The sequence below is a fragment of the Sciurus carolinensis genome, chromosome 2 (assembly GCF_902686445.1).
Source record: "Sciurus carolinensis chromosome 2, mSciCar1.2, whole genome shotgun sequence".
NCBI classification, from domain to species: Eukaryota; Metazoa; Chordata; class Mammalia; order Rodentia; family Sciuridae; genus Sciurus; species Sciurus carolinensis.
The window spans coordinates 70946187-70973041 of record NC_062214.1 but is presented as its reverse complement, the minus strand read 5'-3'; the positions used below and the strand labels follow the sequence as shown (position 1 = coordinate 70973041).

General features: G+C 41.4%; 1 protein-coding gene across 4 annotated transcripts in view; it reads left to right on the top strand.

Moving 5' to 3' along the window:
• Otud7a (OTU deubiquitinase 7A) overlaps positions 1 to 26855 on the top strand; it is a 341701-nt gene that overhangs the window by 288566 nt on the left and 26280 nt on the right. For all 4 annotated transcript variants that reach the window (XM_047540192.1, XM_047540188.1, XM_047540189.1 and 1 more), the window contains 3 exons: positions 14341 to 14442; positions 18420 to 18547; positions 19287 to 19399. In XM_047540192.1, coding sequence (XP_047396148.1) covers positions 14341 to 14442; positions 18420 to 18547; positions 19287 to 19399 — 343 coding nt within the window. The remainder of the gene's footprint in view (positions 1 to 14340; positions 14443 to 18419; positions 18548 to 19286; positions 19400 to 26855) is intronic.

Below are 26855 nucleotides of genomic sequence, written 5' to 3'. Positions count from 1 at the left end.
AAATCACCAAATTCCTTTTGATGTTGTCCCTAGGTAGGGAGAAATAAGAATGAAATGGGAAGGAGGGACTTCACCTTAATTTTTCACCAGATGAGTTTTCTAGAGAGGTGGGTTTTAACTCAGGAATGCACAACAGAAAAGAATTTCAGCATATGCTAGTCAGAGACACAGATTTATTTAGTAAAGCAGATGCACATTCAAGGGACAATGTAAGCCATCTCCAGAGGGAGAGACATCAATTCCTTGGTCTGGGGAGTTAACATCTGTAGAAGGACAGTAGTTAGGGCAAAACTAGAGCTGGAGTCAGGGCAGAGTTACACGAGTTCATGCCAGTTTTCCTGTGCTTGCATATTGCTCTTACATCTTTTTGCAGGCAAGGACAAAGTCCAAGGACTTGGGCTGGGTTGCTCATACGTTGCTTGTTTTGCTTTGCATTTCAAAGGTTCGTGTGCATTTCCTATACTCCAGTGGTTTTTGGGAGCTTCTCTTTGGAGACTCCATATGTTTCTTTTTCTGTATCCTCAATTTCAGATCTTTACTAGTTTTAAAAAAATCATTTAAATCAAAAGGAGCAAGTTGGAGAAAAAAATGCCAGAGGGAAGATATCCATTAAGTTATGGGCAATGGGTGCTTCACAAAATTTTCATAGAAAAAAATAGAATGAGAAGAACAAGGAAGAGGGAAGCAGAGCAGAAGTCCAGAAGGAGAATGAGTGACCCTTGTTGCTGAGGCTTGTTGGAAAGGACATATGACTTCAGACACTGCTCATTATTAAAGAGAATATTTTTTGAAATCACAGGTTCAAAGAAATTAAAATTGCTCTGCCACAAACTTAACCATATTCAACAAAATTAGACCAGCCTGGTTCATGATCTGATTTTGCCCTGGATAAATGATACCTCCTATTAGGATGTGGTAGGTTAGGGGAAAGTTTATTTGCTCTCTCTCAGCCTCAGTTTCCTTTTCTGTAAAATAGAAATACACACTCACTTCCCCCCCTCCTCACAGACTAACTGATTTATTGCAGGTTCTGCAGTGAGCAGGAAGACACACTAACCCAACAGCATAACCACAGACCATGAATTTATCATCCCACACACTCCATGTGAAAATAGGGAAGCTCATAGCAGGGCTGGCAGCTCTAGGACCCACACACACCAACCCCTCATCTTCTGTTGCAGAGGAGACCCACCTGCCTGTGGAGCCGAAGCGGCTGCAGGGGTTCATGGCCAATGGTTCTTGTGTTCCCACAGGAAGAATTTCAAACAGGTCACACAGAACAACAAGAAGGATATTATCAAGAATGAGAAGTAAGGATAACATACTGTATAGAGACTGCACAGATCACCTCTGGAGAGAACAGTGTGGCTCTTATAGAGTCTGGTGGTTTTAAGGACTTGGGGTCCCTTTGTTCTTGTCCTAGTCTGTCATATACCCTTAAGCAGTTTATACCCCAGAAGTTAACCCTCAGCACATTTTTTGTGAGAGTCATGATGACCTAGTCACAGGGGTGGGTATGACTTGGTTTTGGTGATGACCTGGTCACAAGGGGTAAGTGTGACAATTGATAGTTCCCTTAGGGGTTTTAATTAACTATGACTAGGGCATGTTTGGCAAGTCAGTTCCCATTTTCCAGATGTTTGTCTGTTTTGACAAGTTTCCCTGCCTGTGACCTTTGCAGTCTCTCTGATGTATATTCCGATGTCCTCCCTATAAGGCACCACCCTTCCTTGTCCTTCCCTCACCCACTTGTTCATGGCTGACTACCTACATAACATTCCCTCCCCAGCAGCTCAGTGTTAGCTCCACTGGGGATGCAGCATGGCTATAACTGCTTCAGGCAACACATCCTCTCACCTGACAAGGTCCTTTTGAAGGATGAACAACATTTTCTTGGTAGCTGTCCCCCACAGATTATCTCTTACATCTAATGGGCCAGGGAAAACATATGGTTATGCCAACACCAGTCCCCAAGAAGGGAAATGAAATTGCATGGGTTTTCCCAGACCTGTCAGTATTTACCCCTTGGGACAGGAAAGACTCAGGCTACATCAGCAAGGATGGAAGGGGAAAGCTATGGCTTTGGACAAACTAAGTGGACTGCCACATCAATGCAGATACTTACCTAGCTAGCATAACCTTTTCTGCCTCCCTACTCACTCCCCACTTGCACACCCACTGACTATTGCCTGGAGCCAGCAGCAACTTAGATCCAATTCAGAGAATGAATGAGGACAGCCTACTTTAATATTAAACGTCAGGTTTGCAGATATTTCAGACTCTATGAGGTTTATGCCTTTGTAAGCAAGAATCTTGTCGTTTTCTTTTACTTTGTGGCGATGCAGTTTTAATATCTCTCAGCCTGGAGGTTTATAAAAAGACTTCTTAAAAGTCAGGTGAGACAGCTTGCTATTTCACAGCCTAGAGAAAAAGAAGTTACTAAGTGATTGCATGTTATTTCCAATTATGTCTCCAACAGGCTATCCGGTGGTACTGTTAATTAAGGCTTTTAATTGCATTTCTCATTTAGCTTTAATAAGATGATTTGCAGGTGGTAAGAATATACCAATTGTTAGCATAAGCATTAGCATCTTCATGTAATTGATACTTGCCTATTTAATTTTGTATTGCTAGTGTTAGTACATGTTTTCATCTAGAATTAAAGGCATAGTTTTTTATATCAATAAAGCCTCTTATCATTAAAATGGAATTACTGAATCTTAACCACAGAGCACTGGAGAGGAGATAGGGATCCAGTTTAAACAAAGTACTGACAAAGTTTATTATATTAAACTTTATTAATGTGGTGATATATTAGGTAATATCTCGCTGACTCTAAACTAAATACACTTTTGAGAACCTTAATTTTCAAGTGCTACTTGCCATCTCTGTCTTTCATTATTTCTGTTTTGAAAGCAATAACACCTTTTATTAAAAACTAATTCTTGGTTGAATCGCTGTATGAGACCACCAATAAACAGAAGAACTACCGTGGCCCCATCCTTACCACCAATAAAAAAAAAAAAAACAACTAATTCTTGGGCTGGAGATTTGCCTAGTAAGCACCAGGGTTCAATTCGCAGCAATTCCAAAAACAAAACAAAACAAAAAACAGCAGTAACAAAACTCTCAGCAATGACAGTTGGAATGAAGAAATGCAAATAAAATAATCTCCTTCTAATTGTTCAGATCATATCATTATATTCTGTTTTTTTAAAAAACAATAATTTTCCCAGCTTCTTAGAAATGTCTACAATAAAAATTCTCACTTGACTGCAATTCACAAAAAATTGAAGGTCTCAAGAGGCAACATTCATGTTTCATCCCCTAAGTTAAAAACAAAACAAAACATCCACAAATGTGTGTGTATGTCATTAGTAGGCTCAGGTAATATTAGAAACTTGATACATAAACATGATACAGTAACTTGATTCACATATAAACATAATAAACATATAGCAAACACACAGACATATATACATAAACACACACAAACTTGATTCACAAACTTAAGCAATCAATATTAAACCAGAAACGACATGTAAAATGATATTTATGTCATCAGTACATGTGATACCATCATCAGATAAACCAGTCTTTTCAAAAGTAGTTATGAGCACAAACACCCTGCCATCCAGGTAGAATGGCCTCTCCTATGGCATCATCCTGGAGACTGCTTTTCCCACACTCCTTCATGGTCCACCCCATTCCCCTCCTGTTTCTTATGTTCCCCTGCTTTTGGTCTTCATCCTAAGACCTTCCTGAGAAAAAGCAAATGATGATGACTTGGCCAGAGTCTCAGGGACATAGAGACTGACATCACTATTAATACTGATTATTTCCAAGATGCAATCCCAGATTTCTTAGTAAATTGTTTTATGGAGAAATAAGACAGCTAATAATATTCTTGTACAAGTCCTATGCTTTCACCTATTTTGAGTAAATACCCAGAAGTGGAATTTCCAAGTCATATGGTACAATGATTTGGATATGGTTTGATTTTTTTCCTCAAAGAATTATATTAGAAACTTGGTCCTTGTGTGGTGCTGTCTGAAGTGGTGGACAAAAGAAGTAGGGCCTCCTGGAAGCTAGTTAGATCATTGCTGCCCTTAGAAGGAATTAGTGTAGTTATCATGGGACCCTGGTTAGTTCCCATGAGAGTAAATTGTTATAAAAGAGCAAACCTGACCCCTGATCTCTCTGGCTTCCAATATCACCATATGACTTCACTCTTACTCTTTCATGTGCTTCCACCATGATGCCATCCAACTATGAGGCCCTCACCAGAGGCTAAACAGATGTAGCTGCCTGATCTTGGACTTTCAGCCTCAAAACTTGTGAGCTATATGAAACTCTTTTGTTAAAGTTCATTTTTAAAGTCCAGTTATTTTTTTTATAGCCATGGAAAACAGACTAATACAGATTCACAAGAAAACAGAGCCTACAATCACTATTAAGTGCCTGTTGTTTTGGAGAGACAATCTCAGATTTGGTAACTGACTTTGTTGAAAACTAAGGCCACTTTAATGTTCATGTACAAATCATATTTTTTCATTTCTCTTTGGGAATATTCAAGAATTGAGTTTCTGGATCATATGGTTTGTGTATGGTTAACTTTGCTAGAAATTGCCAAAAGATTTTCCAAAATCATTGTGCCATTTTCCATTCCTAGCAGCAAAGTATAAAAGTTCTAGTTGCTCTGTATCATTGACATTAGCTGTTTTTAGTGTTTTTAATATTACTGCTCCAATAGAGTGTAAAGTGATGACTTCTTGCTGTCTTAATTTGTTTTAACCTTGATGAATATTAATGTTTAATATCTTTTAATGTCGTTTTTGACCATTTGTTTATTCCTTTATTGTGAAATGTCTTTCTTACGTCCTTTGTCATTTTTATTAAGTTGGTTGTCTGGTTCTCGTTGATTTTGTGGGAATTTCTAACATATCCAGCTACAAGTCCTCTCTCAAATACATGTCTTATGAATATTTACTCCAAATCTGAGGCTTGACTTTTAATTTTACAGTGGTGTCTTTTAGTGAGTAAAAGTTTTTTTTTTAATTTTGATGAAGTAAAATGTGCTACTATTTTTTCTTTGCCTATCCCAGTAATCTTCCCTTCCCTTTTTTCTGAGATACTTTATAGTTTAGCTTTTACATGTAGGTCTGTAAATCTTTATAAAGTTAATTTTTAAATATGTTTGTAGGATCCAAATCAAGTTAATTTATGTTTATCATACAAAAAAGGTATTGAAGGTTTTTTTTCATGCATCCAATAATTCTGTCACCATTTGTTGAAAAGTAGTTTCATTTCCCTTTTGCAGGCTTCATTTTTCCGTGGAAAATCACTTGACCATAACTGTGTGTGTCTTTTCCAGTCTTGATTTGTTCCACTGATTGGTTTTTTTCTATACCAGCACTGCAAAATTTTGATTACTATAGCATTATAAGAAATTATGAAAACAGAAATTATAAGTACTGCAACTTGGTTTTTCTTTAAGATTATATTGACCAATTACTCTTTTTTTGCAAAACCATATAAATTCAGAATCAACTTGTCACTTCCTAAAGATTTAGCTTTCTGAGATTTTGAGTAGGGTTATTTTGTTTATATATCAATTTTAGGGGACGTTGATATCTTAATGACAAGAAATCTGATCTATGCACATGATAAATCTCTTGACTTACATAAGTCTTGACATTTTTGCAGGATTGTCTTATGTAGCTCTCAGTCTAGCTATCACTTGTCTTTGATTAAATATATGCTTAAGTATTTATATTTTTAATGTTATTCTATGTTTCTTGCTAGTATATATAAATATGTATATATTTATCTTGTGTCCTAAGATCCTTGACAAATTTGGATTCACTTACTAGATCAAGAAGTTTTTGGTAGATTGTTAAGTATTTTCTACATAAAATTATTCCATCTACTAGTAAATACAGTTTCACTCATTGTTGTCCCAGATTTTTGCCTTTTATTTTTTGTTCTTATATAATTGCACTGACTTACACCTTCTTCAGTATTAAATATTGTTTTCTTCCTTGGTTGGAGGCATACAGTATCTTGCCATTTAGTATCATGTTAGCTGTAGGGTTTTCATAGATGACCTGTATTAAATTGAGAATTTCCTTTATTTCCCTAGCAATTTCATTTTTGAAGGTTAATTTTTCTGGGGAGAGACTCTAGATTGGAGGTTATTTTCATTCAGCACTGTAATGCTCTCATTGCATTGTATGTGGACTCTTATTGTTCCATTTGTAACATTGTTCTCTACTTTTAAGAGTTTATGTTTAATTTCCAACAGTTTTACCATATGCCTTGTCATGGTTTTCTTTGTATTAATTCTTTTGAGGGTTTAAAGATCTTCCAAAATCTGTCTTTCACCAAATTTGGAATATACATGAACATTTTTTGTTCAAATATGGCTTCTGACCCATTTGCTCTGTTTTCCTGAAAATAACAATCCAAGTTACATCCAAATCCCTGTCAAGGTAATCTCAAAATTTGGATCACCTGTGTGTCTTTTTTTTTTTTTTTTTTAGTTCATTTTTATTTCATCCATGTAATACTGGATAGGTGTTTGTTTATATATATTCCTAGTAATTTTTTATTTGCTTTCAGACATTAGGCACATAAAATTATAGACTCTACATGGTGTTATACTTCTCTAGAGAGAGTCTGCCCTTCCCTCTGGTGACTAACTACCTTACTCTAGTCGGGGACTGCAGAACTGAGACTGTTTTCAGCCCTGATAAGGCTCCATCTACTTCATATTCATGTCTGGTTCTTTAATATTTTCAACTCATCTTGTTATATTTTGTGAGACCGCCCTCTCTTCATAGGATAGTGTACTCTATATCTCATGAGCCATCTGAAAAGTCTGCTTTATGACAAGAACTGAAATGTCTGAGATTTTTACTCTGCTGGCAAACTAATAAACTAGCCTTCTACTGTTTCTTGGTGGCTGCAGAAGACCTGAAACTCCTGGATCAGAGGAGGATACTGTTATATTTAAGGCACATGCAACAGTTTTGAAGATCCACCCCAGGGCACATTTCTTCATGAAGAAGTCTCTAGGGTTAGTGCTAGATAACAAAATGTTATCATTGTATCTCATCTGCCCCTATATTTTTTAGGTTATAAGATCTTCTCTCCTTCATGTGCTGGGGTTGTTGCTACTCTACCCCTCACAAAATTAATGTGTACAATCATATTAGCTATAACTCACCCTTCAAAAAAAAAAAAAAAAACTCATCTCCTGATCACAGCTGTCTCTAACCCAACAAGAAGGATAAAACCTCTTTACAAAACTGAACCATAATTCAGTCTGAATCTTCTAGGTTTCCTTTTGGTTGGACTGACACTTAGGTATACCAAACAGCTCAAGGTTGCCAGAGGGAAATGAGCTACACAAAATGACCAGGATGCTTGGGCAAAATCTGAATTTTCAAAAACAGGCCAATGCAAACCCTACCCTGTTCATTCTGATCACTACCCAGGGAATAGCTGAAAGGAGATTATCCCTTTCTATAACAATTTCATACAGTGAATAAACTTCCTTACTAAGGCAATTGCATTCCCCAGAATTTTATATGTTGAAGCCAGAAACCCCAATGTTATTGTATTAGGAAGTGGAGCCATTGGGAGGAAATTAGGTTTCGATGCAGTCATGAGGGTGGCCCTCATCATGAGATTAGTGTCCTTATAAGAAGAAGAGACACCAGAGTTTGCTCACTCTCCCATGTGAGGACATGATGAGAAGATGGCCATGTACAAAACAGGTAGAGAGCCTTTTACAGGAACCACATCAGCCAATACCTTGACCTAGGACTTCTGCCCTCCAGAACTGTTATAAATGTCTCATATTTAAGCCACTCAGTCTATAGAAGCTATAGCTATAGAGCCCAAGCTGACTGAGACAAATACACATAGGAGAAATGGAGGGAGGCAGAGTCAGTGTCTTCGTCTGTTCAGGCTGCTATAACAAAATGCCTTAGACTGGGTAATTTAGAAACAACAGAATTATGTTGCTTACATTTCTAGAGGCTATGAAGCCCAAGATTGAGGTGTTAGCAGATTTGATACCTGGTGAGAGCTTATTCTTCACACAGCATTTCTTCTGTATGTGCTCACATGGTAGAAGGAACAAACAGACTCTCTCAGTCCCCTTTAATAAGGGTACTAATGTCATTCATGAGGGAAGAGCTCTTATGAACTAATCCCTGCCCAAATACCTCATCTCTCAACACCCCTGGCCTGGGGATTAAGTCTCAAAATATGAATTGTTGGGGGACACAAACATTCAGACCATAGCAACCAGAAATCTTTTTGAGGTGACTTTTTAGAAAGCCACCCTATGCTCCATTGTATCAGGTACCTTTGGATAGTAGGGAACATGGAAACTCCAATGAAGATGTCTGCTATCAGCCCATTGTTGATTGCTTTTTGATAAAAGGCACATGATTGTCAGGCTGAAGACAGTCTGGAAAGCCAAAAATATACAGGTATTCGTTTTAAAGGTCATAATAGTGTGGTCAGAGTTGATCGACCAGACCAGAGCTGCAGCTCTTTTACCCGAAGAAGTGTCAGCAGCAGTGAGTCAGTGCCAAGATCCCTGAGGGTCAGTCTTCCAGAGCAGGCAGGAGCCCTGAGCATCGGTCTTCAGGGAAGGCAGGAGCCCTGAGCATCAGTCTTTGGGGGCAGGCAGGAGCCTGAGTGTCAGTCTTCAGGGGCAGGCAGGAGCCCTGAACGTCAGTCTTCGGGGGCAGGCAGGAGCCCTGAACGTCAGTCTTCAGGGGCAGGCAGGAGCCCTGAGCGTCGGCCTTCAGGGGCAGGCAGGAGCCCTGAGCGTCGGTCTTCAGGGAAGGCAGGAGCCCTGAGCGCTGGTCTTCAGGGGCAGGCAGGAGCCTGAGTGTCAGTCTTCAGGGGCAGGCAGGAGCCTGAGTGTCAGTCTTCCGGGGCAGGCAGGGGCCCTGAGTGTCGGTCTTCAGGGGCAGGCAGGATCCCTGAGCGTCGGTCTTCAGGGAAGGCAGGAGCCCTGAGCGCTGGTCTTCAGGGGCAGGCAGGAGCCTGAGTGTCAGTCTTCAGGGGCAGGCAGGAGCCCTGAGCATCAGTCTTCAGGAGCAGGCAGGAGTCCTGAGCCTCGGTCTTCAGGAGCAAGCAGGAGTCCTGAGCGTCGGTCTTCAGGAGCAAGCAGGAGTCCTGAGCGTCGGTCTTCAGGGGCAGGCAGGAGCCCTGAGCGTCGGCCTTCAGGGGCAGGCAGGAGCCCTGAGCGTCGGTCTTCAGGGAAGGCAGGAGCCCTGAGCGCTGGTCTTCAGGGGCAGGCAGGAGCCTGAGTGTCAGTCTTCAGGGGCAGGCAGGAGCCTGAGTGTCAGTCTTCCGGGGCAGGCAGGGGCCCTGAGTGTCGGTCTTCAGGGGCAGGCAGGATCCCTGAGCGTCGGTCTTCAGGGAAGGCAGGAGCCCTGAGCGCTGGTCTTCAGGGGCAGGCAGGAGCCTGAGTGTCAGTCTTCAGGGGCAGGCAGGAGCCCTGAGCATCAGTCTTCAGGAGCAGGCAGGAGTCCTGAGCGTCGGTCTTCAGGAGCAAGCAGGAGTCCTGAGCGTCGGTCTTCAGGAGCAGGCAGAAGCAGCATCTCAAACAACACAGCTTCCCCCTCCATGAGACAATGAGTTGAGGGCACACGGCATGCAGTGGCAACCTCTGCATCAGAAATTAAAGTCCTTCACTCTCTGCACCTCAGTGATGATGAGAGTGCTGCCATGTGTGTCTGGAGAGGGGCTCAGGAAGCAAACGTGGCAGTCCAGGAGGCGCAGGCTCCACAAGTCATCTCGTCAGAGGACAAAGGCTCCCTGTACACATTGATGTGAGTGGCCAAGATATTTGAATCAGCAGCTTCAGTTTGCTATCCCATTTTGTGGTCCCAAAGAAGAATGTCTTTAATCTACCCGTGGGTAGTTTCCCAAGAGGCAGATCAAATTGCCAGGTCATTGACAAAAACCCAAGAAATCAGTGAAAATATAATAAACTTCATCAATGGAGTGTTGGCCAGAGCCATGAGTACAGCCTCGAGTCCTGCCCAGTGAACAGATGGCCAGGTCTACTTCCAGTTCTGCAGAGCTGGTGCTGGAGCGAACAGCTGTGCAACCCAGTGAACACCACCAGATTTCAGCTTAGTAGAGGCATCAGTAATCTAAGTCTAGGCATTAAGAGCACTCTGTGTACCAAGAGCCCCCACAGAGTCAGTAATTCTACTTGGGGCAGCAGTGCAGGGGATAAAGTTTCCTTCAAAGGGGTTTGTTGTCACCTTTTCATGTCATCCCAAGATGCTGCTGGAACCAAGCCAGCTGTATTCTTGGATGCCATTTCCATAGAATGAGTGATAGATCCATGAGTGTCTCTCATGAACAATTAACAATTACAAACAAATTATTTAGCAAATTGAACCCATCAGTAGATTATAACAAAGTTAGATTTATTCTGGGAATATAAATTGTATTAGTATTCAAAAAAATAATCCATTGACCATCTCCTGCTTCCAGGATCAATGGAATAGTTAATGACAAACCTGCCTGTCTGCCTACCCCAATGAGAAAAGAGAGACAAATTGTAGGACTTCCTTGAGAAGAACAACTGAAAGCTGCTGTGGTACTTAGAATTAAAAGGGGTAAGAAACTGGAGATAGGAAAACCTGAGAAGTAAGCCTGAAGATGTAGTTGCTTTTATTCTGAGAGTTGCTGCCAAATTGAGGTGGAGGGAAAGATTTTGGCAACACTTAGGAATTTTAGGCATATATTTACCTTGCCTGTAAAAGACTTTTTTGAATTTTTCCTGAGGTCCTTTGCTGAACACAGGGTAAGTGACTAAAAACCTGAGCAGGAAGCCTTAGAAAGTGAAGCAGAGAGTTTGGAACCACTATAGGGAGGGTACAGAGTACAACAATTTTTATATAAAAATAGAGATACTGTCCCTCTGTGGCAGAGGACAGGTTTGTTCACTGTCCACCAAAATAAAGATAATGTCTCCCTCCAGGACAAAATTGGGAAAGGTTTGTTTGTAACCTGTTGTAAAAGTGTAGCATTCATTAAGCTTGTGATTCCCCAACTGTGACACAAACCCATTGAGTATACCATGTTCACCTGTGCCCGCTTCTGTACACCCCTGTGAGATTTTATGCTCATGCTTCTTTGCTGTGCTGTAATGAAATCTTCTGTCTCTGACCCACGAGTCTCTTTTCTTCTTCCAGGATCCATGAAAACATGGTAGACTAACTATGTATATTTACAGTGTACAAGGTGATGTTTTGATGTACATTGTGAAATGATTACCACAATTAAACTGATTGGCACATCCATCACCTCACACGGTTTCCATTTTTGATGGGTGAGAGCATTTAACATCTATGCCTCAGCAAATTTCAACTACACAATATGTCATTAATAACTATGGTCTGCATTAGACCTACAGAACTTATTCATTCTCATAAATGAGACTGTATTATTATTGGAGTATTTAGTTCATTCATATTTAATATAAATACTGATATATTTTAGTTTAAATCTATTATCTTGGTTTACATCTTAATGTTATCTTGCTGTTTATTCATTGGTTTTGTTTCCTCTTTTTTTTAACTCTCTCTTGTACTCTCTTGAATTATTTAAGGATATTTACTATATTCTCTTTTCCCCCTCTGTTAGTTTGTTAGTTTGGTGGTAGGATCCCACAGTTTATAAAATGCATCTTGAAATTATTAGAATTTACTTAGGAATAGATCTTAGCACTTTTACCACTTCCTGGTCAAGGATATAAGATTTATGTCATTTACTACACATCGTCATATTTTGTGCTACTGCTATCATTTTTTATTAATTCTACATGTGACTTAATCCCAAAAAGACATTGCTAGTGTCACTTTAATCAGTCAATGTCCATTTACATTTATCAACTACTTGCCTTTTCAAGTCTCTTTATTCCTTTTGTATGCCCTGCTTTCAACCAAGATCATTTTCCTTCTGCTATTAATATTTTTATTGTAGATCCAATGGTAATGAACTCTCTGTGATTATCTGAAATACAGAATTCTAGAATGGTAATAATTTCCTTTCACCAAGAAGCCTTGCTAAGATTTTGATAGGAATTGCCATTAACCTATAGTCAATTTGGATCAAATTCATATCTTCACTATGTTGAGAGTTTTCTAATTCATGAACAGTATATCTTTCCATTTGTTTAGATCTTCTTTGATTTCTTTCATGAGAATTTTAGAGTTTATAAAATTTTATAGTTTTATAATTTATAGTTCACAAGTACTGAACACTTACGTTAGATGTTTACCTACGTCATTTTTGAGTGATTTATAATCTTTATTAGGATTCCCATGTATTCATTGATAGTAGAAATACAATTGATCTGTATGTATTGATTTCATATCCTGACTTGACAAAATTACTTACTAATTTTAGGAAGTATTTTTTTTAAGTTTCCATCTGATTTTCTTACATAAACCATGTCATTTGCCAATAAGCACAGCATTATTTCTTCCTTTCTAATCTGTAACTAAAGGTTCTACCTTTTTTTTTTCTTTTTTCTTTATTTTTTTCTTACTTGTTTCACTGGCTAGGACTTCTAGTACTATGTTGAATAGCAATTGTGAGAGTGGACATCCTTGCCTTTTCCCCACACTTAGAAGTAAAGCATTTGGTCTCCCTCCACTAAGTAGGATGTTAGCTGTAGGTTTGGTATATGTTGTTTATCAAGTTGAGGAAGTTCCCTTCCATTCCTCATTTTATGGAAGTTTTAATTATGAATAAGAACTGAAGTTTAATAAATGCTTTTTCTCCATTCATGTTATGACTGTGTGTGTGTTTTTTTTCTGTTGTTTGTTAATATGGTGTATTAGTTGATTAATTTTCAAATATTAATCCAGTTTTGCATCCCTGGAATAAACTCCATTTGGTCTTGTTGTACAATTCTTTGTATATATTGCTAGGATTATATTTTATTAACTGTTGGGGGCTGTGCCATGTGGGCTGCACCGGGATGGCGCCTGGCAGCCAGCCAGAGGTTGTTTTGATCACATCGGCAGTGAGGAGGTTGATTAATATAAGCACACCCAGGTGATTTATCATTGGCCATATTCAACTAAGTCCACGCACACAACGCGTGCACAGGTGTTTCTGAGTGCTCCTGCTCGGGCCTGCTCGTGTTAACCTTTGCCATGATAGGGCAGCTGGCTCCTCGCCTGATCTCAACTGGCGTGGCCCCACCCTCCACCTCCTGGAGGAAATGTAAGCGGGCAGTAGGCAGAAGGCAAGAAGAAGCAGCTAGCAGAGAGAAGAAGCAGCAGCAAGCAGAAAGCAGCAGCAGTAAGCAGCAAGCAGGAGGCAGTGGCAGAAGGCAGATGGTAGAGTGGAGAACTGAGAACACACCTCTAGGTCGTAGATCATAGATCACAGTACGCGGGATGCACCACTAAGAAGCACCTCAGTTAGATAGCACCTAGTTCACAGGATGCGGGACCTACCTCTAAGAAGAAGCAGCAGAACTCTAAGAAGAAATAGATCTCTGATAAGCGTAGAAGCCCGTCTTTCTCTAAAACTTCCTTATAAGCAAAGCCTATCTTTCTCTCAAAGCTTCTCATCCTCTAAAATCAAGCAAGCCTCTTTTTCCTCAATAAGCTAGGGAATAAGCAAGCAAGCAAGGCAGAAATAGAAGTAGTTTATTTCCAGTCCACCTCCGATAAATAACCACACAATTGTTGCCGCGGGCAGCAACAATTAACAATTTTGCAGCATATCCAAGAGAGATGTTACTCTATACTTTTCTCTTTTTTGTACTTTTTTCATTGGATTTTGATGTCAGAGTAATACTGTCTTCTGGAGGAGATTGTACGGAGTTGGTTTTTGAGAGTAACTGTATATAGCAGTTGATTAGTGCTTGTTCTAAGTATTACATTATATACATATACCTTATCAAAGACTACTGGAGTTGATGTTTAACCACATTTAGTGAAGCCTATAAATCTTACTTGCCTTTGTGTTTTTTCATCCTCCACCATTCATAATTGCTTGAAATATGTACTGTATATACATTGAGACATACAATGTTATAATTTTTGTTTCTACTATTAGATATAATTTAGAAAATGCTTTGAGTTTTTTAAACTCTTATATTTGCTCATATTTTTGCTCTTTATTTTATTTGAGAAAAGGTGGCCACAATGCTCTATCTTCCCACTGCGGTTCTTTAGAAAATCTATCACTGATGTTTGTGATAGCTTAACAAATACAGTCCCAATAAGCCCTGCCTTTTCCAGGCTTCTGTTCTAAGGTGAACTTCTGTTCCAGGTCGCCTGAACTGGTGGTCCACCGTGTGCACGAGCTGTAAACGGCTTCTTCCTTTGGCCACGACAGGGGATGGGAACTGCCTTTTACATGCCGCCTCACTGGGTAAGCTCTGCAACACAGACAGTGGCAGGGCTCCAGGCCTGCTCATTGCATGGTTAAAGCACATATGCTAAATAGAGCCAACTGGGTCACTATCATCTGATAGAGTTCCCATGAGACGGAGTCTATAATCCTGGCCCTTCTGGTCAAGTATCTTACTAGTTGATTGACAGTTGAAACACATGTGAGAAAAGACATGTCATAATAAAAGAGGCCTTCCTTGCAAGCACAAGGCCCTGGGTTCGATCCCCAGCACCAAAAAAAAAAAAAAAAAAAAAAAAAAAACACAAATAAAAAAGAAGCCTTGAGTAAGAACTTCAGGGAAACTTCAGGGATAAGAATTAGAGACCTTGGCCTAAAATAATCCAAGAGGACTTCCTGGAGGAGGCAAGATCTTTACTGAGACTTGAAGAACCAAAACGAGTAGAAAAGAGGACTTTTCAGGCAGGGAGACCAGAGAAATAAAGCACAAAGTCAGGAATCAACAGGGTGTTTAGAGGCAGAACACAGGGTGGGGATCTAGCAGGATAACTGGGAGCAGTGCATGAGGTTGGGTAATTGTGGGGCCACCATATTGACAGCAATCTGTAGTGAATTTGAACTGATAAGAATTTGAACTGATAAGGCATAGGTATTGCCTAGGGGAATTACTATGGTCAGAATATACAGAAGACATATCAGCAACCTTCCCCAACAGAGAGGTGAGCTTTCTGGTCACCCAAAATATATATGTATGTGTGTATATATATATATATATGTATATGTATATATGTGTGTATATATATATATGTATATATATATGTATATGCATATATGTATATATATATACATATGTATGTATATATATTGCAGGTAACAGGTGTTGGTGGCAATATTTGTCAATATTGGGGTAACTGAGGGTCATAGTGGACTTTCTAGAAATTCAGACATTCCCTTGAGGCCCAGTGTTACATGCTTACATGCACAAGACCAAATCCATTTTAAAAATAAAGTCTGAATTTGTACCAGGGGCCTTACCATCAGCCAGTTCATCAGTCCTGGAGAACATAGTCTTTGTCTAGGTGCTGAGACTCTTAAACAAGAAAATGGTCTTTGGTGGTCAAACCCACCTTCCAGGTGAATGTGGCCTTAACAGTACTGTGACTCAGAGCAACAACTAAGCCCCTGATCTGTCTTTAGATTTCAGCAAGAGGTGGACGAAGATGAGATTGTACAGGGTTTTAAGAGAAATGGGCATCAGTGTCTGAGAAGAACCTAAGGAGGTTAAGAGGAGAATGACGACTGAGAATAAGGGAAATGTTTCATGAGCTTGATGACAGTAAAGGGCAAAGGCATCCACCTGCCTCCTTCCTTTCCATGAAAACTAGCACATCCTATTTTGTTTTGTTTTGTTGACATTTAAATGCATTCTACATTCATCATGGTAAGAAAATAAAAATCAATAACCCCACCACCCCTCATTGTCCTGTTTTAACATTTTAGTATCTTGTCTTCCCATATTTTGTCTATTCTTCAAGTATAATTATAATCTTACTACTTTACAACTTGGAATTTGACATATTCCACCTATAATTTTTAAATATGCCTTTTATTTTGATACAAATTAATCAACATATAATAATTGAACATATTTATGAGGTATAGTAACCTTAAATTTTTGGGAGAATTTTCCATGCTCTTCTGCAAAAATGTGACTTAGTATTTGGGTCATATTTCATTACAATATTTAATACTAGTCACTCTACTTTTATTGAAAGCATTTTACTTTGTTTTCTATAAAACCTGGAGAAAGAATATAAGAAATCTCTCATCTATGTCAAACAGGGGCCTTGTTGCAAAGTCTCTGGCATGGAAATGGCTTTGTCCTCCAGATACTGCAGTATATACAGTCACTATCCCCATCAGCACCACAAGTGGGAAGGCCACATGCCACTGTGGAGCCATTTGATGGCACTTACCCCATGAGCACAATTGGACTGTTGGGCCCACCTGGGAAGAGCAATCTTCCCTTGGGCCTTGCACCATCTATGGGAGAACTAAGCCTTAACTGACCAGAACTGCAAGGCTCTCCTCCAAGAATCTCCCACAATACAATGAGCTCAGATCTAAAAGACAGCTGACCCTTTTTTTCCCAGTATGGGTTAAGTATCCCAGATCTGAAAGTCCAAATCCAAATTGCCCACAAATCCGAGAATTTTTTAGAACAAGATGACACAAGTGGAGAATCCCACACTATGAAACATTGTTTCACATACAAAATTATTTAAAGTATTGTATAAATCACTTTCAGGTATGTGTATAAAGTATATATGGAACATATTCCAAAATATGGACAAATCCAAAATCTAAAACACTTCTGATCCCAAGCATTTCAGATAAGGGATAGTCAACCTGTACTTTGTTTTCATTTTGTGCTTGCATAGCTAAAATCCACAGGACTGCCCAAATGACCATGTAACATCCACCAGCAATGCCTGTTGAACAACTGAGAGGGCCTAACATTGCTCTAGGATTATTAGGCACACATAGAAATGACAATGATCCTGGAGTCAGGCCTAGAGGTAACCTTGTATGGAACAAGGAGACCTGTGTGAGAGAGACCTGCACTAGAGCCCTGGGATCTGAGAGTGATCAGAGTCCCAGAAGACAGCTGAAACAGTCAGAGAATGAGTAAAGAGCAATGAAGGCTATTGTCCTCGGTCTGTCCTACTGAGAAAGACAAAAGCCTGGCCTTCTAGAAAGCCCACAGCTGACTTTGGTTATTGCTTAGCCAAGGATCAAAGCCAGCCTGAGCCTTTACAAACAGCACTCAGTTAAGGTCAAACTCTCCAGAGGCTCCAGCTCTCTTGAAAGCCTGCCAGTTTCCTTGCTGCCATGTCCCCTTCATCCTGGCACCAGCCACCTTTCCCTCTTGCCTTTTCTCAAGTGCACCATATGGACCATCCATTTGGCAGAGGGGCCATCCTAGCCTTTCCCTCCACGTGGGACAGCAACTCAGCTCCTTCCCTCACTCTTTTGAGCCTTTGCTCTGATGTCTCCATCCATTCCCATAGTAAAAAATGCACCTGCCACTGTCTTCTTCATCTGCTTCATCACTCCTTATTGTGTTGATGTTGTACATTGTGCACCGATTTAATGGATGCCTCAGTTGCCACTTTCCTACAATGTGTGTTCTGTCAGATTTTAGGATCTTCATGTGTCCTGGTCTCTGCCGTGCATATTCCCAGCACTTCAGATAGATGGATGGATGAATGGATGGATGGATGGATGGAAGGATTTCCCCCATTTTTCCCCTATAGCCAGAGCTGTACCCCTCGTTGGTACTTATCCTATTAGTTGGGGTTTTTGACCACATCTGAGCTGCCCAGAGCATATATTCAAAGATGACTGGTGTTTCTTTATAGCTCCTCAGCACCCAGTACAGATGAGAGACCTTCTCTTGGAGAGGCAGGCACCCTCTCCTGGCTTAGAAGCACACAATGGCACCAACTGACAGTGCTTCTCACAAAGCTGAGATGTCCTAGAACATCGAATCTTGCAGAACCTGGGAGAAGCCAGAATGATATTGTTCATCCCAGCTTGGGTCCCTAAGTGAGGATATATCAACTTGTCCTCAGAGGTAGTCCCCCACCCAAACACAAGACCCCGACAGTGAACACTAGGTCTTTTTAAGCAAACCTGCAAGATTGGGGGTGGATAGCCACAGGTCCCAGAGAGAGTCAATATTCACTTTTCACCCACTACTGTTTCACTAAGAAGTGGGAGCTTCCTTAACCCACACGAGCTTAGGGAAGCATTGGCAAAGGGAGAGGAGCTCTGAGTGATGAGAACTGAACAACTGACTGACATGGTATTACCTTTGTCTGTGCAGACACAGGAGGCCAGCCTGGTAGTAGGTAGGAAAGTTTGAGTCCCCTCAAGCTTGCACCTTCCTCATGTCCTTTCTCTTTCCTCTGCTCCTTATGGTCTCCTAACTGCAGGAATGTGGGGGTTTCATGATCGGGACCTGGTTTTGCGAAAAGCTCTCTACACCATGATGAGGACAGGTGCTGAGCGGGAAGCCCTGAAGCGGAGGTGGAGGTGGCAGCAGACACAGCAGAACAAGGAGGTTGGTTCCTGCTGACCTGGTTGGAGCCCGGGATCCATGCCAGATGCAGTCTTGGGTCATACTGGAGTCCAGAGTGTGGTCCCAGGTCCAAGTCCATCTTGTAAGGTCAGGTAGAGACAGCCTCTGGGATTAACGAGGAATTCCCTACTCAAGCCCATGGCAGAGGAGCCTCATTACAACACCACAGCACTGTCGATAACAGCAATATGCCCACTTCTTGCCTACTGAGGAAAGCTACCACCTTCACTCTCAGAAGTCCCAACTTAGATGACAAATTATGTAGTCACCTACTATCAGGTACAGGCTATGGCTTCCAGCCCCTGTGTGTGAGCTCAATCCAGAGAGAATACAAAGTGTCCCTAACCATGGTGAACATTAGCACTTTGCTCTTTTAGGAGAATAATCTGCCTGCTTTCTGACTGAAGTTGGCCTACTGACCCTTTAAATAATTTAATAGTCAGCCTCCAACCAAGCATGTGCAAGTTAGTGTTCCCTCATTCCCATTTCCAGGAATGACCCTTGCTATTGGTAGACTCCCATTAGCTCTAAAATTAGAGACGAGGGTTTCTGAAAATATATTGTCCAAACAAAAGGACACCAGTAGATTATCCAACTGGGTGATCCGGTGTGGCTTAGACCAAATCTGTTGATCTGGTGTGGCTGCCAGTGTGGGGAGGTGAGATGAGAGCAGCACTGTTGCCACCCACCCAACTCCTGAACCAGCTTCCCTTTGTGCCAGTCAGGGCTGGTGTACACAGAGGAGGAGTGGGAGCGAGAGTGGACAGAGCTGCTGAAGTTGGCCTCCAGTGAGCCACGCACGCACTTCAGCAAGAACGGTGGCACAGGTGGAGGGTAAGTGCTGTCCTTTCTATTCTCCCAGGCACCTAAGGCTTCAGACAGCATGGGAGTGGTGCAGGCACAGTGTGGTACCCGCAGGCTGTGGAAGACAGAAAGGTTGCAACTTTCTAATGTTAGATTGTAAGCAAGGCTGCAGGGGAGGTTGTGGGGGACAGCTGGACCCTGCCAGATACTGGGGAGGTGTACCCAGCCTCCACATGCATTTCACAAGCAGAGACTCAAGCTGACATGAGCTTCCCATTGCCATTTCCTCAGGCCTCGTCATGCAGAGCAGGCAGTGTCAGGGAGGGGACTGAGGGCATAGCCAGTCCCTGGAGGGACTCTGACAGTGGTCATTCCCACACATTGCCACTGCATGAATCATTGCTCTGAATGCCCTAGCTGCTGGGTTTGGGCTTTTTCCTAACTAAATATCTATTTAATTTGTGACTTCAAGTCACACAAAAAGCAAAATATCATTTAATTTACCCAGCATTTCTCAGCTAGGCTCTGTGGATATTAAACATGTTCCTGGCAAAAGGCCTCACATGTTCAGTGTGCATTTAGGGGTAGTATGTTCCTGAAGGATAAGCTCAAATGTTCCAAATGTTCCAGTGTGGGAATGAAGATCTGCCCAGCAACAGAGTGGACCTGATGTTTCAGTGGGTATGTGCTTTGGTTCGTGCTGTTTGAACCTGATGGAAAGTGTTGACCCCAGGAAAGGTCTCAGACAAACACCAGAAAATATGAGCATTGACACTCAGGAGACCCACAAAAGGATCAGAGACTATGTGCACCTCCTGGAGAGCCTCAGACTCACAGGCCCAGAAGCAGCTGTCTGGGTCCTCACACATGCTCCACAGTGGGGCCTGGTGCCTCCCAGGGCCACCCCTCATTCAAGTCTCCCAGCTGGAAATGGGTTCCAATAGGGCTCACAGCAGCAGCAACAGCCTGGACTATGTCCCAAGATTAGATTCTTCAGATATGGAAATCCACAAACACAAGCCCACAATTTCTACAGAATTGTTTATCACTTTTTTTTTTAAATGATGTGACATCTTAGCATCAACAGTCCATCTTATGGACAAGCATGTTTGAATGTTTGGAGACAGGCATCCTGAAGACTTAGTCAGTTCCAGAACACATGATCCTTTTCTTCTTCACACTTCCCAAGTCCCACCTAATGGGTCTCAGGTGTTCCTCAGCTTCTCTTTCACTGTCCTGCACCTGCCACAGGATAGATATCTGATAAATGCTAGAGAATCGGATTTAATCCAGGTATTTCTACCAGGATACAGAAGTGGTTGGGAAAGATGGCAGCAATAATAACAATAAAAATGAGTATATTAGTCTGCTTTCCATTGCTGTAACAAAATACCTGAAGCTGGGTACTTAGAAAGAAAAGAGATTTATATAGCTCATAATTTTGGAGACTGAAAGTCCAGATAACATAGCAATGGCTCTGACAAGGGGCACCCTGACAATATCACATCAGAGTGGATGCTACCATGGTGGTAGGGCATACACAAAGGAGAAACCATGTGCCAAGAGAGGAAACCAGAGCTCAAGAAGGAGTCAGACTTGGTTTTTTATAACAGTCTTTTAGAGAGAACTAACTCAAGGTCCCTCAATTTCTTCTGAAGGTAACTCCTCAATGACCTAACAACCTCCCATTAGTTCCCACCCCTTTAACTGGGACATTGTACCCACCTCCTGTAACTGCCACATTGAGGACCAAGCTTCTTACATGTGAACCCTTGGAGGACACACTCAAGCTATCTGCAAACCATAGCAATGAGTAACTATCACCACACAGATGTGCCTCCTGAGACCCCCATTCAGGAGGGATTTGTCCACAACCCCATGGTTGGTCCAGCCCATCCAACTTCTAAGCCACAGCCTCAGCTTCTGCTGTCTGCTCTCTGGGACCTCGAGTAGTCTGACGGGAATGGAGGTGGAGGGAGCACCTGGAGTTCAGCCCCGCCCCTCCTCTAGCAGCAGAACAGAGAGTAGCAGAGAGGGCCTCCTTGGTGATGGACAGCAGCTCTTGATCTTTTTTGGTTCTTCTCTTTCTCCCACCCTTAAGACCTGAGAGGGGCGTTGGGGCACTCAGGCTAGGTGACTGCTCTCCTGCCCTCAGGAAGGCTGTTTTGGTGTTGCTGAGACCTGCTTCTGACCCTTCCTCTGTCCGTCCAGCAGGAGTTGTCCTGTGCCTCTGCATGCCTGCCCTGACTCTCAGGACCCCTGAGGATTTTGTTGTGCCACCGGCGCCCCCTTCACCAGTTCAGTTTTTATTGTAGTGATAAAAATGTTCCTGGTCAGGAGCAATGAATGACAGGAAGAATGTTGTTTTTCCCAGGACATGTCCTGACCTTTTGAGTCCCCAACTCCACTGTTCCAGGGACCAGCAAGTTTGGGAAACAGCAGGACCAGAGCCCCTGCTGTCCTCTTTTATCAAGTGGAATAAGGACAGGGAGTGAGTCAGTAACAGCCAGCACAGTCACCAGCGCCACAGGAACCCTCCTGCTTCTGTCCATCTTCACAGACTAGGGCAAAGAGACACTGTCTAGCATGTACCCAAGCCCTCGTGACTAGTTTCACCTGGGTTTTCAGTGGCTCCTGAGGCTCAAATCCTTCTCCCAACCCCATGGCCCCCTCATGCAGAGCTCAGGTTGTGTGACCTGATGTCTGCAGCCTGCACTGGGTAGTGACCAGACCCACAGCAGCCAGTAGGTCCCAGCAGCTGCACAAAGCCATCCACAGTGGTGCCCTGGCACTGTTGAGACACACCTCTTACATCACCATTCTCATTAGACAGTCTCACTTTTTACCCTTTACACTTCTGTATTTTTTTTCTTTTGACAATAAGTATGAATCACTTTGATAACCTAAAATCAACAATACGAATGCCTGTTCATAAAACATTAAATGGTAGGGTCTGAGCACTCAACCACAATCTAACAAAAGAATTAAGGCGCCTTTATGAATCTCTCAGATGACCAGGTATTGTCCATGTTTGTATGAAAGTGTGGTCCCCACTCCTGGGATTCACAGTTCTGGTTACCACCTCACAGGAGAGAATGAAGAATCTATAGAAAGTTTATAGAGAAGAAAACAGCAACCAAGGGTGGGATGGGTGTGTACTTGTTTAAAGAAAGGATGAAACTCTAGGTTCCATTGAAGGACGGAGACAGAAAGTGTGGTTGATATTGAGGACCTGAAGAAAGTGAGTGAGACCCAGGAGCATGGGCTGGCAGCAGAGACAGTGGCTTCATACCCCTCCCATCAAACCCTATCCTGCAAACCTGGGGCACCCCTTTCACAAATTGGAAAACTCAGCTTGAATGGAATGAAGTAACCTTTCCAAGATCACAAAAATGATAATTGAAGGAGCCAAGAAGTAGGAATTTGGTCTATTGTTAAGTGTCCTCTTTGGAGTATGTCCTACAGCCCAACAAAATCTCTTAAATACAACACGGTTTGCAAAACCTTAGATGATGGATCAGCCTGAAAACAAAGCCACCCCTCTGGGTTGGGGCGACAGGAGCAAGACACAGCCACTCCAGTCCCCACACCAGCCCTGAATGCTCACGTTGGAATCCTGAGCCAGTGATGTGAGGGATACTTTTAAAGTGCCAGCAATGGGTGTCCTTTCCAGTGGAGAAAGAAAAATGTCCCCCAAGAATTAGAACAGTATGGGGCAAACTATAATTACTCCTAATATTTTGGTGCTCCTACATAGAGTTAGAACTTTTATATGACCATAGAGCCATAGTTCAAGTTAGGTGTTCTGCTCCCAGGTGCCCTGCCCCCTTCTTTTTATCTGTAACTCAGAAGACTCTGTCTCTATGAGTCCTAAGAATTAGAGTCTTGCTGCTCTCTGACATTGAGTTCTGTGGATGATAGAATAATGACATCTTGTTTTCTAGTCCAGTCCTCCATGATGATTATGCCCAAACTCTCCTCTAAAGTTTGGTGTGCTTTTTTGCGATCTCACCAACACAAAAGCTCTGGAATGTCTTTCTGATTCAAGATTTGAGAAGGTTTACTGTAAAAAGCATGGATTTTTAGGTGCTTCTGTTTTCGTTCTATTACTTGCATGTCAAGAACAGAATGGTCATGAACAGAATTCAGCTATTCTTGTGTAGGAAGTGATCTATGGGATAAGAAAACAAGGGACATGTTTGCAAGTCACTCAAAGTTTGCTTTTACAAGGGATATATTTATTTAATATATATATATATATATTTATATTTATATATAAATATATAAATATATATATTTGTATATATTTATATATATATATATTTATGTATATTTAATATACATATATATATATATATATGTATCTCCAAACACTCAATAACATGGATTTAATCTCTGACCCCCATGTCTCAGGGACTGGGGAGACCTCACCTCTGTGTTGTTTTTTTCAAGTCCCACTTGTTGCTTTGTTCCTTTTCTGAGAAATGTTTCTCTGAAGTACACCCAGTGCTGTTCTAAGGCCCCAGCTCTTTTGAGATTTCATTATATTATATTTTGTCTGCCTATTCAGACTACAGCATCCTCATGGTGCAATCCAACCAAATTCTTTCTTTTAATTCTCTTTCAAACCCTAGCTCAGTGCTGGGGACATAATCCTGTGTACATAAGAGTCAGAACCAGGGCCAGAAGGCATGCAGCTGACCATATCCCTCAATCCATACACACCATCACTGAGATCCAATACATGAGAAGGCAGGGAGCAAAGATCAGCCCCAACCGATGGATGCTCATCCATATTCCTACACAGACTTTGTCTTGGAGTCAGAATAGGAGTGCTGGCTTTCTCAGTGTGCCAGGATTCCCTAGAGACTAGAGAAGGTTTAGTGTGGTTGGATGGGAATGAGAATGGTACCACATACTGAGCCCCACTGCATGTCAGGTAGGTGTTTGAAACTGTCCTTATCATTGCCAAGGACTGATAAGGAAGCATAGATTCAAAAGATTAGGTTATATATTAGTTATTGTTCTCCAGGGAAATGGAAAAAATATACATAAATCCTCTTGTAGATGTGTGTGTGTGTGTGTGTGTGTGTGTGTGTGTGTGCAAGAAACTTTCCGCCACCTTTAGGGTCACTGAGCAGTTTCTGTTTTGCTCAAATGGCTCCTATGCTCAACAGCTGCTGCCCATGTCCAGCCACAAGTCTGAATGCTATACATGGCCCAATTCCATGCCCTGGCCCTGGTATAGCACTGGGAATAGATGGATATATGCTTTACAAGTAGGGCAGGAGTGGGTGGATGAGCAGATGAATTGATGAGTGCACAGGTGGTGGATGTATGGATGGATGGGTAAATGGGTGGATAGATGCCTGTGACATGAGGTCTAGAGTTACCTGAGGGCCTTTAGAGTGCCTTTCATAGCACCAACACATATTAAGTGTTCAATGAACATTTACTGTTTTTTCAGTTTGAAACATAGTGACCTACTTCAAATTTTGCATGGGAACAATACCATGCCAGTAGAGTGATGCCTATTGCTCAGCCTTTTCACTGTTGTTACAGTGGGGTCCCTTCTGCACAGCTGTTCAGATGCCAGAGTGTTCCATCATGGAGTGACCTTCCTTCTTTCAGTTTGATATCTGACTCATGAACCACTCATCTCTTTTCAATGCTGACCTTTCCATGCATTGAATTAGAGAAAGAACAGCACTCCACATTTCTAATCAGGGAATTTTTCTCCCTGAATGTGCTAGTTGTTACTCCATGTTCTATCCTATTTGCACTGCTTGTTGTCTTGTTCAGCCATCCACTTGCCTGGCACTTACTCACTTACTTAGTGTGTGACAGAGACGAACAAGCAACTTACTGAAGAACTTGGCCCCAAACACCTGCAGCTTGACTCTCAGGTATAGATGGTCAGGATAATCACCTGGGGTCTGAAAATGGCACCCATCAGCTTTGAACTTAGACTCTGGAAAATGTATATATAAATATAAATGTGTATATAAGTATGTAGATATACATATATATGTGTATGTATATTTATATATGCATATTTATAATACATACACATTAAAATTTTGTTCCTGTTCCCCAGTATCTGCAGGGATTTAGTTCCAGGACCCCCAAGGATACCAAAACCATAGATACTCAAGTTCCTTAGATAAAATGATGAAATATTTGCATAAAACTTATGAATGTAATCCCATATACTTTAAATCATTTCTAGGTGGCTTATAATACCTAATACAATGTGAATGCTACCTAAATAGTTGTTATAATCTATAGTTTAGGAAATAATAACAAGAAAATAAGTGCATACAATTGTTTTATATTATTTTTTATCTGCAGTGGCTTGAATCTACAGATGCAAACCTCATAGATACAGAGGGCTGATGATATATATATATAAAGTCAATACATATTTAAAACATTCCTTTCCCCTTTCCATTACTTCCTAAGACATTTTGCCTTCAAGTCATTAGGTGGGACAAAGCAGGGTGGGTATCTGCAGAGAATGGGAGATGGGAGAATCAAAAGATGATCAGGTGTCATATGTGATCAAGGTGAAGAGGACAACCTCAAGTGGGAGAAGGGAGGTTCCAGCACAGATGGGAGATTGCTTACATATAAGGAGACTGATCAAGTAAGTAAAAGATAATCTTATTAATAGAAATGAGGTTTCTCACTGTTGGAGAAGAAAGTTACAAGTAGAATGAACTTTGTGGCATTAGACTATAATGGGAGGTATCAGTGAATGCAAGTCTCCTGTAAATGTTGAAGTAGATGATTGAGAGACAGAGGGAGAGAGGTATGAAAATAAACATGCAAATTATATGCGTATGTATGAACTTGAACCACCTATGCCAAGGAGCAAAGTAGTGCTCCAGAACTTGATAGGAGGATGCTCTAAGAACATAGACCCACTGAAATAAGTCAAAATGACCAAATCAAAGAGTATTTGAGTATCAAAATACCACAAATACATTATAAACCATTGAATAAAAGAGAAAACCAGAAATCCACAGTGCCATCAGTGTGTAAAGGCTGAGTGAGAAACGGAATATTTGCATATGTTCAAATTTCCTCCCCACACAGATGATCCTCAAAAGCGATCAAGTCACCATCTCCCATGGTGAGACAACCTGCCATTCCACACACCTGATAAGAAACCACGGGGACTCAGCATGACCCAATCTTACCTAGTAATGAAAAACAGAGAAACCCAAATTAAACACATTCTTTGAAAGGCCTGACCCATAATCTTCAAGATCAAGCAAATGTTAAAGTCATAGGAGTCAAGGAAATCCTAAAAAACATTCCAGGTTGAAGGAATCTAAAGAGGCACCACAGCTAAGAGCCATTCAGGAATCTTTATTCTAAAAGGCATTATTGTAACAAGTGGCACACCACCATGAATGGGGTCTGGTGATTGACGTGTCCTTGTTAATTTCTGTTTGTATTCTGGTTGTGTAGAAAAATTTTC